Consider the following 12,924-nt stretch of genomic DNA (forward strand, 5'->3'; position numbering starts at 1 on the left):
AAGGATGAGATAAGACAGGCTGTAGGGATGGTTACATTGTTTGTTTATTCTGCTGTCCTGTGGTCCCAAGTGTGCTAAAAAACACTGAGTTGGTGTTGAGTCCAGTTCAGAAATGCAAAGGCTTCACTCAGCATTGGGCAAAGGGGGCCTCTGTAGACAATTATCTGTCATTGAAGGACATTAAAAGAATTGAGGCACAAGATCAGATTATCTTTGATGGGATGTGCAACTACAGTGATGTTCAAAAGAAGGTCATTCCTGCCCTTTAGAGCAGGGGTGGTATCGGCTGGGTTTCTGATGGATTTTTATCAGTGTTGATGTGAGGAAATGGCTTTCCCAGCTGATAACATCTTTGACCGAGTTTCTTGAACCCTTGACCTTTATCAGTCAAGGTATATATTGAATCCTCTTGTTAAAAATAGATCCCAAAACAAGTTACATGGAAAGGAAAACTTTTTAAGGGATGTGTTTTATAATATTCTTTTACCCAGAACACTGCATCATTTCTTACAATTTGGGATTTTTATTGGGATAAGAATAAAAAGCTATTAAGAAATGCTTCTATAAAATCTTCATATCTAGCCCTGCACTTGCCTTCCAGGTACTGCCCTCAGCACTCTTGGAAGACAAGTAAATCAGTTAATCTGTTGTGTATGGTTGTAGGTTGCTTAACAGCACCATTTCACACTTAAGGTAGCTGCACCTGTGCTCACAGGGCTTAGTAAAGAAGTGCTTATGATGTCAGTGTGAAACTATGGTTTTGACTTCAACTGTGAACATCACCACATAAATGAAAGGTGTTAACAGAAGGCTGGAGCAATGCAATTGTTGTCTCAGTAAAATTAAAATTGCATTCAATTTCCAGAATGTTGACGTTCGTGTAGTTGGAGAGAACTTGAGGCAGTGGAGCTTAATACTCAAGTTTTCATTTGGCTAGGAGATCCAAATTCATGCAAAAATGTGATGTGGTTGTGAATTCTTGGAGAAGCTATCACTCATCCTCTCTGACTTATAATGCACTAATCATGACATCTTTTCATCAAATTTCAACTGCAAATTCCTTAGGAGTTGTCAGTTCTTCATGCACTGTGAATTGGCAATCACTTCTTTAATGGATCTTGATGGGGTTTGTATTGCAAATAACTATAATTTCAGCTTTGTGAAGCATACCATCATTAAACTCGGGGCTTTCCTGCAGGCTTGCAGATGGCATAGACTTCTGGGCTGTCCTCAGTGGGTTCCTCTGTCCCATTCTGACTAATAAGATCATCTAAAGACTCTGAAAGGGAAATCTTAGTGTACTGTGACTTAGCTGTATGGCTCCAGTGTGATCATCCTCTAATACAGAATAAAGCTTTAGTTATAATCCTGTTGTGGGTCTGACACATGGTAAATATAGAAACTAAAGCCTTAATAGGTATGGTTATTCTGAATGACAAGGAGTGTTGAGTAACATCCATTAAAGGGTGTACATCTCTTCATCCCATGTGAGTATGTTTTGATGTGCTGAAGTTGCATATCAAATCCTGCTTTAAACTGAGGCTGTAAAATCCAGATTAAGTTGGCAGATATTAGAGCTTGTGGAAAAGATGTAGGTCAGTGCAGGGGAAACCCATGTTAAGGAATCCTTATCTGAAAATGCACTCTGGCTTTTTGTTTGCTTTGTAATGTCAAAGCAGGGTCAAGAATGTGATCTGTATAGACAGTTTTGAATGTTTTGGGTTTTTACAAGAGAATGTTCTTTTTGATGTTTAAGTCCCATATGAGGGGGTAATATCTTCTGGTAAGCCAGCTAATAGAGCTGGTAGGTGAGGAGAAAGATGGTTTTTGCTTTTTGCCATTTGATGTTGTTGTAATAAAATTATTTGCTGTCTCTTTGAGCCTTGCTATGGTTGTTTCTTGAAACCACCAAGACAGCAGCAGTGTTACTGCTACTTTACATTGCTTAAGGATTGCATAATCTGCATGCTATTGTTTCTTGTGGAAAAAAACCCAGCCTGTCAGACCCAGGACAGGTATTCCTGCTCTTGTGAGCAGGAGAAGAGAAAATGTTGTGTGAGTTAGTAGTTGAAGGCAAAGATGGAGTGAAGAAGTTGAAGTTAGCTTGCTGGATGGATGAAGGACAGGAAGATCACCAGTTTTGTTATATCAACACTAACTGTCAACACAAGACTGGGAAAGTCCAACAGCTTCTGGTCTGCAGAGCCTGAGTGTCATCCTATTCCACAGTGTAAATATATGTATATTAGAAAATTTTAACTTACTGCATAAATGAGGAAAGTTAGAGGATTTACTGCTTGCTTACATGCAGTGTTTTATATTAAAGAGAACACAAAGACATCATCAGAAAGTCCTTTTAGAAGGTACAATACACACAGGTGTTTTCTTTTTTACCTTTGCCAATGATCAAAGAGGAGGGAGTAAATGCACTAAATGAAAATATGTAGAAAAGGAAAAATTGTCTCAAGGAAGTGAGAGCTAGAATGCAAAATGTCTTCTTGTGTTACTTAAGGCAATGAGATTTTAAGGTTTACCTTATGTGCCATGTATATCGATTAAGTACCAAATATATGGTGGCCATTTCTAACCATCATTTACTCTATTGATTTGTTAGCAGTGGAAGTGTAATAAAAAAAGCTATTGATTTACTGTCCTTATTTGCTTATGGGCTTTTTATTAATTTTATACATTGTTTCCTATTTCTAGATTATAATTTTTATGTGGTTCTTTTCCTTTTAAGACAAGCCTGGTCATCTCTGAAGTTGGCAAAAAGGAACTAATTGAGGAACAAAGAAAGAAAACCATCAGCATCATCTTGCTGGTTCTTACTGAGCGACAAAAGCTGCGTAAGGAATGGGCAACAAGGTAAGAAATTTATGAAAAATAGATAATAAAATTGGAAACAAGCATATCAAACTAGTGAATGAAAAATGCACTCCTACAAATCCCCTGAGCTGGGAGAAGTTGACATGGAAAAAAAAAAGTAGTCAAAACTTTTACTGCTAAAATAGTATTTTTCCTTAAGTGGAGTAGTCAGTGTTGCTGCTTCTGGTGTCAGAGTTACTTTGTGAGGTAGAATACTCCTTTGCTGTGCTTATCTAGTGCAGTTTATTGATAACAGCTGGGTAAGTATGATATGTATGATGAATTTGAGGACTGGCATCAGCTTCACTGCCCTCAGGTTTTCCTTGTATCGCTAACAATGCGAGCATTGCTCCTTGCTGGCTTGCCATGATAACAGATTCTCTCTTGACTGATTCTTTCCTGATCCTCATATTTTCTTACAGTATGCTATGCTACTGGTCTTAACTGAATTGTGTTCGATGAGATTAGCATCAATGTACATAACTCTAGAGTTCCTATCATACGACTTCTGTTTTACTCCAGTTCTTCTAGTTTACTCAAGTTGAGCTAATTGCTATGGTGATAAATCAGGTGATGTGGTTATCAGTTTGAAAAAGTTGTTTACCTTTTTTATTTGTACAAGTTTGTTACTGGAATATAGTCAGATTTCTGGTCCATTCAGAAACATGTTAATTCAGCAAAGGCACTTTCCACCACACGGCAATTTTATTTCACATGTGTTGCTAAATGCTGTAGTTTTATACTAATTTAATAATCTTTGTTCTTATTACTGTTCTTTTTATAGAGTATCTAACTGTGAATTGTTTCTACCATACGTACAGCTTTCCTTTAAAACCAGGAGGTGTCTTGTGCTTACATTTTTATTTTAGTCAAAAGTATTCTTAGAATGAGATTTTGTCAATCCAAATTAGCACCTAAATGGCATGATTATTTTTTAACCTGCATTCATGTTTCCCTGTGCTATGTTAATATATAATTTTGGAAAGTTCTGAGAGACTGACTTGAAAAAAAGGTAACTGTACATATTGGACCTGACACTTGAGTGACATTGGGAGTGGACTTGAAACACTGTAGAAACTTTAGGTAAAAATTAAACATTGTTTTGTAGTATCAGTGATTATACAAATGAGAGACTGTTTTATAGGTCTGTGTTTCACAGTATCACAGTATCATCAGGGTTGGAAGAGACCTCACAGATCATCAAGTCCAACCCTTTACCATAGAGCTCAAGGCTAGACCATGGCACCAAGTGCCACATCCAACCTTGCCTTGAACAGCTCCAGGGACAGCGACTCCACCACCTCCCCGGGCAGCCCATTCCAGTGTCCAGTGACTCTCTCAGGGAAGAACTTTCTCCTCACCTCAAGCCTAAATTTCCCCTGGCGCTGCCTGAGGCTTTGTCCTCTTGTTCTGGTGCTGGCCACCTGAGAGAAGAGAGCAACCTCCTCCTGGCCACAACCACCCCTCAGGTAGTTGTAGACAGCAATAAGGTCTCCCCTGAGCCTCCTCTTCTCCAGGCTAAACAATCCCAGCTCCCTCAGCCTCTCCTCGTAGGGCTGTGCTCAAGGCCTCTCACCAGCCTCGTCGCCCTTCTCTGGACACGCTCAAGCATCTCAATGTCCCTTTTAAACTGGGGGGCCCAGAACTGAACACAGTACTCAAGGTGTGGTCTAACCAGTGCAGAGTACAGGGGCAGAATGACCTCCCTGCTCCTGCTGACCACACCATTCTTGATGCAGGCAAGGATGCCACTGGCTCTCTTGGCTACCTGGGCACACTGCTGGCTCATGTTCAGGCGGGTATCAATCAGCACCCCCAGATCCCTCTCTGTCTGGCTGCTCTCCAGCCACTCCGACCCTAGCCTGTATCTCCGCATGGGGTTGTTGTGGCCAAAGTGCAGCACCCTGCACTTGGAGCTATTGAATGCCATCCCATTGGTCTCTGCCCAATGACAATGCCCTCTGTTCTTATGAGTGGAATTTTTGGTTTTGTGTGCTAATCATCAGTTAAAATCTCACAGTGGAACAGAGTTTAGTAAGGTGCATCTACAGTATTGGTCATATTATCATGTGGATTTTGTTTCTCCCTTTTGAGGAATTTAAGGGACTTTTGTGGAGATTTTTTTGCTTTCCATAAGTAATGCAAATAGTTTGGCTATATGAGAAACAGAGGAACTCATTCACAGCTTTTCCATGAGATACATGCATTTTGTTCTCAAACAGAATAGAAAGCTTCCTAGAGATAAGAAAAGGTTAAACAATATTAATCAGTTTGGTATCTTTTTAGTGTTAGTTTAGTTTAACAATGACTCCCTACCATGCAGGTCTTCAGTATTCATGGCAATTTGGGCTCACCTGAAAATAATGGAGGCTACAGTGTCCGTGGCCTCTGCCTGCGGCTGGCAGCATAACCGGAGGCTGGGGCTGTGCTGCAGTTGTAGACACAGGGTAGTCTTGACACTGAAATGCTGAAATTTTTGGGTGGGGGCAGGGAGAGGCACAAGCAGACAAAGTGCAGGCCTTCCTAAAACTAAACACCTGAAAGAAAATTTCAAGAGCGTTGTGCTCTGAAAGTTCTGAAAGAAAGTATTAAATAGCCATAATCCTTTTTCTTTCCATTTGATGTTTCCCATTTCAGTGACCTATCTGAGAGTCTCATCCATATGATCTACATAAACAGACTGTTACCATACACCTCACTTTACTTCATCAAAGCTTCAGCTAAATGTCTGGAATGAAGCACTGACTGTGGTAGCCATCAAGCATGCGGTGGTGAAAGTTATAAAACGTCCGCCGTGGTACTAGCAGGGCTGCCCATGTTTTAGAGATCAGTCTATTGTGTACTTTGGAATTACATGAGAAAAATGTGCTTGGACAGGAAATAATTAGCACTTGTCAAAGGGCAGGCAATAGGTTACAGTATTTTACTTTCAACAGGCTATCAGGGGATCAGCTAGATTAGATAATAGAATTTTTTTTTCCTCTGGAAGTTAAGTACAGATGACTCTAATTACCTTACATTGTGCATTAGAGAGCACATTATGAACAGTACAACTTTAAGAAATTTAGGTCAATGAAGGGAGGGCAGCTGGCAAAAACTTTACCCTGTACTTTATAGATTTATGTGGGCACTCTACTCTTTCGTGGGCTCTATTTTCGTCATTGGCACCAAAAAAAAAATCTGAAACAACTCAATAATTGAACAAACGCAATAGTGACAAAATAACAACTGAAAGCTACCCATTGCAAACAAAACAACCAAACCAAAAGTACAAACAAACATAAAAAGCAAAACCAACCAAACAATAATGTGCTGGGAACAATTAATGCAAACTGATTCAACTTTTATCAGTTTAGCTTTTCACATAGAAAGGCATATGAATTATTTTGATATGGAAGTACTTGGTTAAAGTATGTCCTTGCATTGCTTGCTTTGAGTTGTACCAGTGTTTCTGCATATTAATGAACTGAAACTGCTCTTTATTTCAGCTCCATAGTCCAAAGCACGTGGTAGTGCACGTAAGTGTTGTGTCTCACTGTTTCGTATTCTTTTGACTCTAAAGACATCATTAATATCTGAAGTATCTGAGCAGGTCTTCTACAGATTCTTCTTGTGCCCTGTTGAGTGGTAGTGATCCAAAATACTTCAGGTAGGACTCATTGAAGTGTTAACAGAAATGGTCCAGAGTTTCTAAAGCCCCAGATTTGTTTATACTGCATGATAGTGCCTGATGGACAGGTTGTTATAGCTGTTAAAGAGCTGCTCTAGCCCTTTGAACTGACCCCTTCTTGACCTCTGCTTATAGAAGGTCACTGTTCAGCCTATAAAGTAAGGAGAACCTTAGATTCTACTGTAACAAACAGAGGCTGAAGGGAACAGCTGTGAATTTAGGACTAACCCTGCAAACCTGTATAGATTTTAGGGTCACTGTATGATAATGAAAATTGTTACCAAATTATATGGAAATTTAACTGCAATAGTGGGAAAGAGAAGGCGGAGTCTGATGCATTTGGTTTGATAAATGAAGTGTGAAGTTACCCATCTGGCTCTAGACAGCCCTCTTTTTCTCTACGAAAGGGAAACATTTAAAAATAACCATGGTACATCTAGAATCAATGACCCATACAGAGAGCTGGAATAGATCAAGATTTAATGGTGGCTGTGGAAGAAATTATCATTTGAAAAGTGAGACAAAGGATGAAAAAGTACAGTTCAATATCTGCACCTGATTCATATTCAAAAAAAGACCTTAATATTTTTACCCTGTTGATGATGCTATTGACATTTGTTATTTGACTTGTAAGTGGAGCCAGAAATTTCATAACATAAAGAAACAGTTTGGTTAACAAAAAATTAACACTTGAGTTTCAAGAGGGGATGTCACACTTTTCCTGATTGGTACATGCCCAGAGAACTGGGCTATAGGTCAAGAAAAACTGTCTCTTGTTTCCCCTAATAGAACTTGTAGTATGTTATAATAATATTGCCTTTAATGTCTATGTGATGTACTGCACTTAATTACTAGTAGTGTTCTGGTGTGTTTGTCATATATACACTTATTACCAATCTAATTTGTCATCAGTAGATTAATTGAAAGGGTAGTGTTTATCTGGATTGAAATTACTAATTGCTAGGAAAAAACATGGTTAGTTAAACCATTACTAAAATAAGTCCTTTTCATGCTGTTAGACAAAAGTATTGTTGTTGTTGTTATGACACAGACTTTGATACCCATTTTGCCATTTCCCTGAATGTTATTCCATCATTTCTCTAAGGTGAAATTCATTCAAGAAATGAAAGTGTAAAGTTTTGGTGAAAGACATAATGAAGTGGAAAGTTGGGTAGAAAAAATGAAATCAGTTGTGACAGTTGTATTTGCATAGTTGTGTTGGTTAGCCAAATTCTGAAATCTGAAGTTCTCTAAGTCATCGTGTAATGACAAATCAATGAAATAAATGTTCGGCAAATAATTTGGACCAAAGTAAACACAAAATTCTTCTGGTTTGTCATATAAACGTCAGAAAAGTGTTAATTGATTATACCTTGTAAGAATCAGTATCTTAAAACCTTGCCCTATTGAAATAACACAATGGGAAAATGTAATTTATGAGATCATTCTACAATTCATAACATTTTGTAGATCAGATCAGTGTCTGGTTTTAGAAATGTTCTTCTATCTGTGCAAAACTCTTCAAGAAAGAGCTTCTTGCTTGTGGCAAATGATTTCAGTTTCAGGTTCCAGGTCGAGCTTGACCTGTAATTCCTTACTGCTTTTTTGTCTTTGTCAAACCCCTTCATAGAGCTCGCAGTTTTGACATATGTATGTATTTTTTTTCTAGCTCTGGTGAATTCTTATCATGCTACTGAAATAGTCTTAGCCTCTCAGCAGTGCAGTCTGGATTATTATGTGCAAAGTGTGACAATTGACTCCTAATTTGTGATAACACAATTTCAGCTCTGTAATAAGAAGGAGGAAGAATATTAGAGTGGAATCCTAAACTGGTGTGCATGGTAAATGGGATAGAAACTGGAGGATTTTTTAATATATATATTTTCTCTGTTTTGGAAAAAGAAAGTGATTTTGGTGGTGGGGTTTTTTTTTTCTTTTTTGCCTTACACCTTTTTATGCTTTGGAATTTTAGATCGTGTCTTAGAATGTAATTGAGACAAAGTAATACTTTTTTAAGCCCAGAAGGAAAAAGTGGTGCTGACATGAAGACACAGAAGAGAAGTCCATAGGTTAGGAAGTTAGCATGAGCTTTGGGAAAATCGAAGCAGTTCCTTCTGTCGCAGACTTGTGGGTTCTTTTCAGGCACTCACTAGATGTTAGTTTTTAAATGAAAAGTGATAACACCAGTTGTAAGGTGTTATGCTTTTTCACTCTCACATTACTGACATTTTCACTCTCACAGCCTTACCAAGACTGTAATTATATGAAGTACTGTGAGCTATTCTGAAACTACTGCAATGGAAACTTTGCTAGTTCCAAAGGTTTAACAGACACATAACAGGGGAGCTGAAGTCTGTCAGAAAGCAGGGAGAAGTATTTGGACTGTTCTGTGCAATTTTAGAATGACAGATTTGTTTTTCATCTTGAGGATTCCCAGTGTCTGTGTTTCTGAAAGGAGTAAGGATCTTGGTACACAGAGCTGCTTCAACTCCAGTGGGGTTTTTGTAACAGTTGTCCTCTCTGGATACTCAAATGGATACTCGGTGAGTTACCAACAAGTACAGGCAAAAATTTTAATTCTCCATTTTGCAAATCACAGGGGGGAAAAGAAAAGAATACCAAAAAATCCATATATATCTTTTTCGTGTGTGTGTGTGTGTGCTTTTTGAAAGAAGAAACTGAAACTGTTCAGCACCCAGTGTGTAACATAAATCAATTTGTTCAGAAAGTGTACACTGTGACTTTGGCGGTGTGGACACTGTATGTTGATCAGGAAGATGCTTTAAGGCAGGCTGAAAACCAACCTTGCAGCTTCCAGATGAATGAAGAAAACACTGTGTGACTTCAATGAAGTTGTCAAGTCTTCTGCTGTAGTTATCCTTAGACATCAGCAGCCTTGGTTGACCTTTGACTTTTCTCCAGTTGCTTATTACCAGAGTTCTTTTGCATCTTGTGGCCTTTCCTGTTTTCTGCCGCTGTCTTTCACCTGTGTTTCTTGTATCGAGGAGTCTTTGAAGCAGCCAGGCTTTGGATCAATAGGTACAAGTGCTCTGCAAAACAATGGAAATACTGCTTGATTAAATGCTGCTGTTTAACCACTACTCTTACTTCCTTTGAAACTCTCTTGACCTTTCACCCTTGAAAAAAACCTTTACAATCTGTGATTACTTACAGAAAATGCTGCTTCTTACCTTGTGATGTCACTATACACATGGCAAATATGGTGCCAAAAAATGTTATTTGGTGTGGGGACCTAAACGAAATGGTATTATAGGGGAGTCTAGGACAAGTCACAGAACTTCAGCTCTGTGTGGCTTTTGTATGTGTCAGGCTCTTTAATTAAGGCACTTCGTAGGGATTGTTTACTCTGACAGTTTACTTCATCATTTTAGCTTAGTTTTAATGCTCTGCTTCTGAAAATCATGAAGAGATGCATCATTCCATACCGGAATAACTACTGAATCAATATTCTTTGACATTTCCCTTTTTTTATTTCATGCTTTTCTTCTTGTTATTTTAGATGGATTTATCAAAAGATGAGTCAGTGACACTTCAAAACTGACAACTGACACAAATCTATTTATAATTCAATTAATTTCCCAAATAGAAAGTGATGAATTCTCTCACTCTGTCAAGAGGGCATTTGTTGATATTTATTTTATTATTTTGTTTTACTCTGTTTCACCTTGACAGGCTTTTAAAGTCAGCATGGGTGATAATTCCTTATTTAGTTAAGGTTTCCTGACTGCAAAACAAGAAAAGTCATTAGTGCTGCTTTTTTTTCCCGTAGTTTGATGATGATTTGCTCAATACTGCTGGGAGATCTAAATGTTCAAAGTAGAGATGATTGTATTTTCAAGCTGCAGGATACTGGAGTTTGGATAGATTGCAGAGGTGACAAATTTGTAGTCTGTGGAGACAAAGTGTTAGCCACATCATCAGACAGTTGAACCACAATGTAGCATTAGCATCAGCTGTCATCATTGCTGTGAGAGAGACTGGTATCTGCCAGAGGCAGGGGAGAAAAAGAGAAGAGCCAGGAGAATTCAGTGTGTTGAACAGCCCTCTGTACCTGCCCATGTTAGCTAAAGACCTGGTGTTATAAACTAGGAATAAAGTGTGACTGGTCCAGAGGATGAAAAATTATCATAGATGTATTTTGCTTTATCCACTGAGGTATTGCAATATCAATCCATACTTTGCCTTCAGCAAAATGTGCTAATGCCATGGTATGTAACATGCCTTTAAAACTACTTGCAAACTTAGCATAAACTTCATCTAAAAGTAGACATTTAAAATAAATGGAGTCTGAAGTTAGAATCTTCTCTTCTGTAAGAAGCCTTATCCAAACAGGATTTTGTTGTTAGTACCGTTATTGTCACAACTTGATCTGTCAGAAAGCTGCATTAACAAAATTTAATTTGGAGAATCTGAGTTACATAATCTGTATACATTACTAATACATAAAAAACAGGCAACGGAAAAGGGTTTAGCTAGCAAAAATGGGGTGCTTATGTCATAGTGTGAGGCAGGAGTGAGCAGATCCTTACATAAGTTCATGACTTTAGTCATAAATGCCATCAGCCTTATGTTATTAAAGTTTTTCCGCATATATAGAACTTAATGGCTCCAAGGATTGGTAATAAAATACAAAGCCTTTGTTTTCAGGTCAGTGGTTCAAATATGGTTCAAGTAGATAGTGCCAAAGATTATTCCCATTGGGTGCCTGTATTTGATGGCCTATGTAAAATGCATTGGTTTTCCAGCCCTGTTAGGCAGGTGTGAATATCACATAAAGCAACTGTTAGAGCTGACACTAATTGCTACTCTTGCTGGCATTTTTGGAGCAGCCAAAAATTAAATGTATGTAAAAACCTAGGCAAGGTGCTGTCAATGTCCTAAGCAGCCTAGACCATGATTGTGAGGTAGAGATAAGCTAATGAATATCATGGCAGAAGGTGGGCAAAGAGGTGGTATCAGCCAGTTGCATTGCTCTGCACTTTGCTAGAACTAAAAATTATAGTAATGTACACAGATAATCACATGCTGGTGAGGGAGTCCAGTCTGGGTTGGGGGTGTATCCAACCAAGGAGAGAAACTAAGATCAACTAGAGAGTAGAATTATGTTTACTTGCTTATTTTCAGTACTAATGAGACCTTTGGAGCATTTAAACAGTTTAATTTGGCTGTATTGTTACACTCATTTTGTCTGAATTTTCAATTCTTAATGTGTCATTGCTCTGGAATTACTAAATTATAAACTATGCTGATGTTTTAAGAACTTAAAAAAAGAAACTTGGCATTTCTTTCACTTAGGATGCTCTGTAAAAACAGCGAAGTTGGGAACTTGTTACGCAGCAAGCATTGTCTTATTTTGGTAAATTACAGCAGCTCCAAATGGGAACAGTGCTTAAAGCAGCAGAAGAAAGTCCCACTGTAACTTATTTGAGTAGCTTAACCAACTGACATTGCCTGTAGACATGTGCAGCAGCAGATCTTTAAAGGGTAATTCACAATACTTGTATCCTTGAGATTTTCTAGGCTGATGATGGAGCAGGTAGGATGTACGGGTGGAAAAGGGTGCTGAAGTGACATAGTATATATTAGTGGTCTATTAGATATTGAGCATAATAACTGAAACACAGTAGTATCTTGAGATGTATCAAACATTAACTGAGAAAGTGGCTCCAGTAATGCATAGTTTATGTGAGAAGCTATGAAAGGGTACTGAGTATTAAAGCTGGTTATACTAGGATTAAAAAGTACTCTGTTGAAAAAGGAAAGGGTTTTAAATATTTGCCATTCATTTTCTGTTTGGAGATGTGGATAATCCCCAAATCCAGATGTGTATGTTAGAGATTGAGGGAAAGGTTGGAGGAGGAGGAGAAAGGATGGGAGGAAATGGGTTTGAGAGGTGAGAGGTTGCGTTGTTGGAGGGGTTTTTTGACTGTTTTGCTTGCCTGTAGGTGACACTGTTGCATCATTTATCTGTACGTTTTCACATATCTTGTCCAGAGACAAAAAAAAAAAGTAAGCTTCATTAAAATAATTTGAGAGAGATTCCAAATAAACGCATTACACTAATGACTCCTTAAGTCTTGGCTGGAGAATGGCCTTAGATATGGGTAGATAAATTGCATGTTCTCCTTCCCAAAGATGGCAGTAGTTTATAATATTATTTCTGATTAACTAGCTTAGCAGCATTGCATCTTCACTATTCCCATGACAGGCGAGATGCTAAAAGGATTGCTCTGCATGTTCCTAAAGACTAATGTAATAAACCCAGATGATAATACACTGATTAAAAAAAAAAATCTTAATTTGCTGCTGAGTTATGGCAATATAAAGTTATAATGTTTTTCTTTGCTAAAGTCATTTAAATTAATAAT

The 12,924-nt window shown here is 38.1% G+C and overlaps 1 protein-coding gene across 8 annotated transcripts in view; it reads left to right on the plus strand.

Moving 5' to 3' along the window:
• Positions 1-12,924, plus strand: part of FTO (FTO alpha-ketoglutarate dependent dioxygenase) — a 234,474-nt gene that overhangs the window by 99,770 nt on the left and 121,780 nt on the right. For 4 of the 8 annotated variants that reach the window (XM_064160391.1, XM_064160392.1, XM_064160397.1 and 1 more), the window contains one exon: positions 2,741-2,865. In XM_064160391.1, the coding sequence (XP_064016461.1) occupies positions 2,741-2,865 (125 nt within the window). The other 4 variants (XM_064160390.1, XM_064160396.1, XM_064160395.1 and 1 more) reach the window with 4 other exon arrangements.

Source organism: Pogoniulus pusillus, chromosome 20 (genome assembly GCF_015220805.1).
Source record: "Pogoniulus pusillus isolate bPogPus1 chromosome 20, bPogPus1.pri, whole genome shotgun sequence".
In the NCBI taxonomy this organism is placed as follows: Eukaryota; Metazoa; Chordata; class Aves; order Piciformes; family Lybiidae; genus Pogoniulus; species Pogoniulus pusillus.